The 8,289-nt window shown below is 35.9% G+C and overlaps 1 protein-coding gene and 1 pseudogene across 2 annotated transcripts; both read right to left on the bottom strand.

Annotated features, from left to right (window-relative positions):
• Positions 1–2,257: 2,257 nt before the first annotated feature.
• Positions 2,258–5,480, bottom strand: LOC147499841 (agamous-like MADS-box protein AGL80 pseudogene; annotated as a pseudogene). The gene has a single exon (XR_015196099.1). The product of XR_015196099.1 is annotated as an agamous-like MADS-box protein AGL80 pseudogene (transcript).
• A 142-nt stretch (positions 5,481–5,622) lies between these two features.
• On the bottom strand, positions 5,623–8,172 carry LOC147499840 (acireductone dioxygenase 2-like). The gene is made up of 7 exons (XM_086561604.1): positions 7,796–8,172; positions 7,603–7,714; positions 7,443–7,537; positions 7,229–7,343; positions 7,000–7,124; positions 6,014–6,084; positions 5,623–5,913 (listed from the first exon to the last, which is right to left on the bottom strand). Exons 1-7 carry the CDS (start codon positions 7,820–7,822, stop codon positions 5,847–5,849), a joined length of 612 nt encoding a protein of 203 aa, XP_086417730.1. The 5' UTR covers positions 7,823–8,172; the 3' UTR covers positions 5,623–5,846.
• Between the last annotated feature and the right edge of the window lie 117 nt (positions 8,173–8,289).

The following is an 8,289-nucleotide window of genomic DNA, read 5'->3' as shown; positions in this document are numbered from 1 at the left end:
TGCAAATATTAGTGGACTATCAATCCAAATGCTCGTACATGATATCAATAGACCAAAAGGTGTTCCCAAAATTCGGCTCTTATGTGCTCTATTTCCTCCCTTCTTTCCACTAGATGACTCCAGAAGTCTTTAATACTCGGCATTGCGCATCTCCATCTCGTCGAACTCATTTTCTACACGTTGAGGCATTTAATCAAACAGTTATTATATGTTAAATTCTAAACACGATTTTCAATCAAAATAAATTGAATAACGTTCATAAACTCATACTTACTCCGTCAGTGTTATATAAACACGAAACATGCTCGTGTGGATCGGAAGCCAGCGTCGGATGATCAACAATACTCAATCTCCGTAGAAAATTGAAATCATTTTCCGGTCTTCTTACGTCCAGCTCGACAACGTTGATCCATTGCAAAAAAACAAAAACAAATTTGGTTGAAAATCGAATTTTTATTAGGTGATTGAAAGTTTGGATTTTGAGTTATCTTGCTGAGTTCTTGCGGGGCAAATGTTACTGGAACCTTGTCTGCGCGTTTTAAATAAAATGGGTCAATAGGGGGCGGGACAACTTTACCCGTTTTAAAAAAAATTAGATTCGCACGGGACAACTTGTCCCGTCCAATTTTTTTTACTCATATTTACCCACACATCGCTAGTTCTTCCCTTCCTTTTAGAAATTTTGAACTGTCAAAACCGATGATGTGTCACAACGCAAAATGGAAATGCGTTGATGATGCTCTTACAAAGTGCAGGTGTTGACTAGCAAAGTCAGTAAAACTTTTGGATGATAATACTAGAGATATGGGCTCAAAGAATTGCTGATCTCATTTGAAACATACTTACCCATCAAAAAACAAAAAAATACTCTTACAAAGCAAAAAAAAAAAAAAAAAATACTCTTCCGAGTTACATAAGTGTATGGAAGAAATGTAAATTGTTTTGTTCTTCAAGTATATATTTTATCAACAATCAATGAATCCGTGACAAGTTTATTTCTTTTCAATTATTAGTTTCATTGGGATACGGAATTTAATAGGAGTGTAATTATGGTTTTTATGAATGTTGAAAAAAGACATGGTGTAGCCGTGTAGCACTGTAGCATATGCTGCAAATGACCAAATGAGCTATGGTTTTGGACAAAATTAATTGAAGGAAAAATTTCCTATAATTAAAAAATATATATAAAAAAAAATTGAAGGAAAAAGATTGCGCAACTGACTCCAAATTTCTCCCGTCTCATAATTGTTATTTGGATTTTGGAGGCTTTTCTCCTATATAGTATATACCTTCTTCGTCTCACTGTTGTCTTGTACAAAGATAAACCAAGTTGAGTAACAAGGATGACTAGTAATCTACTGATCTTCATTTGATTTCGCAATGTTGTTATCTTTAACACTCTTTTGGTATGATTCTCTTGCATATCTAGTGCATATTGAAAGTACCCAAGCTTAACCCCACCATGGAATTTAGGATGAAGGTCTCTTCTACTTTCTCTTTTGGCTTTTTTTTATTCCAAACCCAAGCCGAAAGTCAAGACATAGATAGAGTGACCATTTTACTCTCAAATTGTATCGAATTCCATACATAAGTTCACTATGAACACAGGACAATTATATATCATAACAGGGTAGATATGTCATTACAATTTGATCTTTTAATTGGAATATATACATCTTGCTGTAAATATCGCATCCCTTTGGTATATGCAGCCACAATCGCAATCTAATCTAATCACTAACATAACATGATGCTCAACGGGGCAAAAAATTAAAGAAAGAAAAATGAAAAATGAAAAATTTTCAGTGAAATTATTAGTTCATTATATATTTATATATGACCCTACTCGGAAAATGGAACAGTATCAAATATGGTTTAGACCTTTGGTGATGAAACCTTGGGGTCCTATGCGACATAAAATTTCCGTAGAAAAAAGAGGAAAATCATTTTGGAGGGATAGATCAACATGCTTTAAGCTATTGATCTAACCTCTGTCTTCTACTACAGACATACATATCCGCCTAAAGGTTCTCAAGTAGTTAGCCTAAATGTGATTTTCATACTAGGCTGAAGAAGATGGGAGGGCCATATTGATAGCTTGGAACGGATAGGGAAGATAGACTAGTCTTATACACTACTATTGAAGTATTGATGCCAATTTGACATAGGTGATTCACCCAAATGAGCCCCCAACGAGGCAACGAGGCCAAATTAGTAATGCTTAAACTAGGAAAACTTTTTTAGCCAGAAGACAAAATGACCAAATATTTAAATCTTATTCCCTTCACATAGTTCATACCATGCACGGATGGAAACTAGAAAAGATGAAAAGGTTAGGCCATAGAACATAGATGGCCCGAAACATAGAACTTGAAATTCATAGTAACAAGAAATCAAGAATCATAAACAGATAAATTAAAAAGGCAACAGTAAAATTCTCTTAAGAAAAGAAATTTTTAGGCCATGCAGTAGCGTCCCCATAATGTGTTGTTACCAAATCATCTCCAAAGTACGCGTTATTGTTAGGACGTTGCTCCTGAGGTTCAGAGTTCATCATTTCCACAAACCATGACTGCTGCCTCTGAAGAGACTCCATGGACATATCCATATTAACCCCATTACCACCACCGACACCGACACCACCACCGACACCACCACCACCACCACCACCTACAACCTGCATTCGCTCATTGCCAATGTTCATTTGTGGAGCCGCCATTGCCTTCCTTTGAACCTCCATCTTCGCACGAACGACTTTCAACTTCTCTTCGATCAACCATCCCAAATCACCCAAATCCTCCATACTGACGTCATGCAGACTCTTCCCCATCATGCCTTGGTTCATTAGTTGGGTGATCTCTTGTTCACGGTTCTCTCTTTGTTGCCTTTTGAGTTGTTCATTCAGTTTTACAACCCTTTGCCTGAGGAACCCTTCTTGATTCATCATTTTCTTGCTTTGCTCCATCTCAGGCATGCTCTTGAACCTCATGAGCACACGATGCACCTCGGATGGAGAGTGCCAAACATCTGGTTGTGGATCATATGGCCCATAGACGATAGCACAAGCTTCAACTCCACATAAGGTGCTAAGCTCACTCACTTTCTTCATCAATCCCTTCTTCCTTTTCTTGAAGGTGGCTCTTCTAGCAGAGTCATTTGCAATCCATTGAAGCTTTACCTTCTTCCTAGCCATTGATATGATAATAGAATAGTGGTGGTACTCACTGTCCCCTTGTACTAGCTTAAGGTATATATAGAGTTCAAATAGAATTGAATATGGCAAGAATTATGTCAGAAGATCCTATGACAGTGTCAATGATATATATGGCATTGTGCTATCTACAAATCATGATACTTTCCAAATATGAAGAATCATGTTATTAAATTTTGAGATCTCGTCTTTAATGTTATAAATCACTAACAGAGGAGGCATTTTAGGTTTGGTACTTAATGATTTTAAGTGGGACAACTCATCATCAATTAAATCATATTCAAAAGTTCCTAAGAATGTTGGTTCTCCAGAGTCCAGATGATTTGTGATTGTATACAGTTAGGTAACAGTCTAACAGATAAGAATACATAGGCCAGACATTTAAGAATAATGAAAGTCACATATCATCAAAAGATTGTGCCAGAGTAAAACATAATCTCCTATGATTTATTCTATGTTCTCATCCTTGTCATGGAAATTAATTAGGTGGATGAAGAAATATTTGCAAGATTAGGTTCAATTTATTAGGTATTGTCATTCATTCGTTCAACACAAGTTTTTCGACATCATTTACGTGTTACGATCAGTAAATACTTAGGCCATTTATGCGCCGCAAACCCGCAAGGTGCCTTCTTTGTACTTATGTACAAACTGGACTTTACGACAAATGCAACACAAGTAAGATTCACAGTATGAAGTTTTTCTTATGTTGTTGTGTTGGATTACAACACAATGTGTATTTTTAAGGTAAAAGTTGGACACTAAGGATACATTAATTAAGATGATTTGGTCTCTGGTCATAGTAATAAAACTCAATAACTACAGAAATAGTAAGAAGTAGGCAGAGAGAGATTACATAGAAGAGTTCCAAAAAAAGAATGACAAACAAATCATTTAGAATCGTAAGCTGGTAGCATCCATGAGAATTGAGAACTTTGAGAATCTCCTTAATAACATTAGTGTTTCAGCAAGAGGAACAGCAGGAAGCGTTACTAAATCAGTGAGGAAATGCTAGCTAATACAATTAGTCAAGTGCCATTTCCGTAATGTGAATTATGCCTATAGCAAGTCAATTCACCAGCTAAAAGAGGTGTTAAGTCCTTTTAGCACTAATTAAGCTAAAACTGCAAACCATTGCGGCTAATCGTCCATGCCGTTTTAGCATGTGCAATATTCACATGCAAATTGGACCAATGAGGATTGAGGTCGTGCTATACGTAATGGGTGTCATTTTTAACAGACAACAGATAATTGTCGAGTGTACATTTCTTTTCCCTTAATATTACTTGGTTTAAATGATCTGACAGGCGACAAGAATTAGGCCGTCCTTATTTGACAGACCAAAATCACTTGTTGCATTGAAACAAATCTGTGAAACTGTAGAGTTTTCATAGTGTTTTTTTGTTTTTTTTGATAAGTATACTGTAGAGTTCCTAGTTCGACACTCCTATAGCTGCTGTATTCAGAAATCATACAGATTATCGATGGTTAATTTCTACACCAAACTGGGTACACAAGAGATCTGCATTTCTCTCAATATAGATTTAGATGTTGATTTCACTCATTCAGAGTTTTGTTTCGTATGAACGTATAATTCATTAACTCCATCCTAGCACCCCAACCTTTTCCATCTTCCTTGAATTGTTATGTTCGCCAGGAGCTATGTAACATGGACATGCCATATTTCAAAAAAACTCCGTGTCGGATACGTTTCAAAAAAACTCCGTGTTAGATACGTATCCGTGTCGGACACATATCAGACACTTATTGTATATGATATACCTCAATTTTTTATATTTCGTCTTGTCAGACACTTCGTATCCGTGTCCAACACGGACACACCTATCCGTGTCAATGTAAATTAGGCCAACAGTTACACTTGCACTGGGTCCTCACTTTCTGTTTCAATAGAGACTTCCATTTCACTCGTTGAGAGAATTGTTCAGTGTTTTTATATTTCATTTTTCATTTCTTTCTTATTCCACTCCTCGTTTGGTATATAGAGCTGCATTTTGATTTGTTGTATTTGGATTCCACTCACACTGGCAATAATAAGATTGTCATTCATAGTTTCATACTATAAATTTGTTATGACAAATAATTATAACTCATAATTTTTTTTGCCACATCCTAACTGCCAAGAACTATGCACTGACGTTCTCATACATCATTATTACATAATGTTGAAATTTTTAAGATAATCATTATGTCAAAATGCATATAAAGAGTGTTCGTTCTTGTGTAAATAATTTACAACAAATCGCGAAGTTTCCTTCAACTAGTGATTACCTACCTAAGCTGATATTTTTGAAGATGGCAGTTTAACTTCAAAATACTACAAATAGTGGAGTTGCCCGGCCCAACAGTACCAGAGAAGGCAGATGTGTAAAAAGTTGTTAAAGATGCTCATATATAAAAGAGTAATATCTCATATTGATGCTTCTTCCAAGAACAAGGGATGCTGATCAAACATGTACTTTCACTTGAATAGTGAAAACCAGTAGAATATACATACCACAGTATTATTATTTAGTTTGTATATAAGCTAATTTTAAATCAAAGGACGCATGTCCAGAACACATACATTTATTATAGCCACAATGGCTTCTGGATATCAAGGAAGAGGGTTGACAATTTATGCAGCAGCACCAACAGCATTGTTGGATGCTTCTTTCTTCACAAAAGTCTCAATGTACTCTTTCCTGCAAGATAGACCCTTTGTTTAAGATATGAAAACTTTCGAGACGAAGGAAGATAAATATATAATTTTTTTCTATAAAAGGAAAGAAAGAAGTAGAATACCTTGCAGGAAGATGATCATGAGGACGATTGTACGGAGTCCACACTGGCTCACCCACAAAAAGCCGCATTGCCTGAGATATATCACATCAGAAACAAATCATATATTTACAGAGCCAACAATAAAGAGCGCATGTGATGAAACATAATGGTGATAATATAAGCAAAATGCCACCAAAAGATAAAATTTCGATGTTTTTGGTTCTTCAGCATGAAAAAACACCCCACTCTGATTGGTGCTTTACTTCATTCGAAAATTTGAAAGACGGTACAAAAGGAAATAAACGCATGAAGTTGTCAACTACTGACATTAGGCACAAATCTAAGTGTATATCTAGAAATGCATCTCACTTATTATCTTTTATTCTTAGGTAAAAACTTCAAAGTGCTTGTCAGTTTCAAAAAATTTAGTACTCAGGGCTATAGTGGGCAAAGAGACCCTAGAGTACCACAGAACTTCTGATGTGTCAGAGTCCATAGAATGAACAAATAAGTAGCCACTAACACCTGATATCGGCACATCCGTAAACCTTAAATTATGTTTTAGACCTTTTCTTTCTTTAGCGCGTTTTTGTTTTTTCATCTTAATACCAAGCAGGGAGCTTAGAATAGAAGATAAACTGATGCAAGGATCTAAGAAGAACACCTCAAGACAAAATCTTTGAACAATTAGGGACTTGCTAGAAGAAGTGTGTTCAAATATGTACAACTATTTTGCATAGAATTATCTCACAATGCAGACACACAAAAAAAGGCAGAGCATAGTTTCCAATTAGGCAGATATAGCCAGAAGAAGAAAGAAAAGACGAGGAAAACTTAATAAGAAACAAAAGGCCCAAAGTATGAAGACTACTATAAGCAATACATGGGTTTCCCCATTTACCCACCAATTTGAATTCATCTGCTCTTCTGCATTATCAAGCAGGAAAGATGATTTCTAATTATCTCTTGTAGAATAATAGAAAAACAAAAAGTTAAAGATGTAATACCTTTATGTAGTTGTCAGTGTCCAGAGTAAAACGGTGATAAATTCCAGCCGGAAGCACAATCATACCTCCTTTCTTTACCCACACACGAATCCAGCGTTCATCTCGATCCCTCACATCAAAATACCCTTCACAAAAATAAATAGCAATCAGAGAAGAGCTCAAAAGAATTGGTACATGTATCACGTAATAACACCTCAATATCAAACCAGTAAGTCAGAACTACTCCTACCAGTTCCTGCAACACAGTAGCGAATTTCCTCATCAGTGTGGAGATGCTCTTCGAAAAAGTTTTTGATCTTCACCTCATAGTTAGGCAATTTTTCTGGGCAAACCTCGATAATATCCTGGGTAAAAGATCAAACTGTGTAAGTGACGCTAGCAGGGAAAAATTCAAGTACCCTTCAGTAATACATAGATAATAAACACCAATAGGGAAAAATTACCACATAGGAATATCCACGATCCACACGGATTTTGTTCAATTCCTCATCAGTTTCATAGTTATCCGCATCTAACCGCCAGCTGAGCACACCTAGCTCTGCAATATGTTGCATATTTAATATAATTTTCTTATCAGTATTCAACTAGGAAAGAGATGCATACCAGCGAGTTGATCCAAGGAAAGAAACTCCTTAGGCTCACGATGATGTGGGAGCCTCTGATCTTCAGTACTGTCGTCCATATACCATGCTTGGATAACTTCCTCCCGAGTATCCTGCATAAAAAAAATAAAACTAATCTGTTCTATATTGTTTTGGATTAATTTAAAATAACTATACTTTATAAACAAGCTCACCTTTCCAGAGACAACCATGGCTGCCATGATAATTTTGCAAAGCTTGGAAGAAACGCGAAAGAAGGATTTGTAAGTGACGATACTGTCCTTTATTATGATGTCTAATTTTTAGTCCAGATTAATTTGTCGAGACTGTGAGGTTATTTCTGTCATTTTGGTTTGGAATTTGGTAAACGAGATCCTCTCTCGCTCAAAAAGAAATTGAGAATACGAATAAAATTTGTTTTGACAGATTTGTTTATAAAAAATGCGGTCAAATGCCCGACCAAACTTCTTATAATTATTATCCAGTGCATATATTCTTGATATTTTCTCCTTCTTTTGATGAACTGTTTAAGTCATACTAGCAAGGGCTTCAACTATATTTCAGCAAAGATAAAGACTCTAAAAACGCAGTCCCTTTTATATATAATAGCACTCTCTTTTCAACCTCTTTGAGGCTGTATTAAGTACCCACTTTACTAATCAGGAGAGGAAAAAATTACTCACGGGAA

The sequence above is a fragment of the Coptis chinensis genome, chromosome 5 (genome assembly GCF_015680905.1).
Source record: "Coptis chinensis isolate HL-2020 chromosome 5, ASM1568090v1, whole genome shotgun sequence".
NCBI lineage: Eukaryota > Viridiplantae > Streptophyta > Magnoliopsida > Ranunculales > Ranunculaceae > Coptis > Coptis chinensis.
Note: the sequence above shows the minus strand (reverse complement) of the source record. Positions and strands in the feature narration are given on the sequence as shown.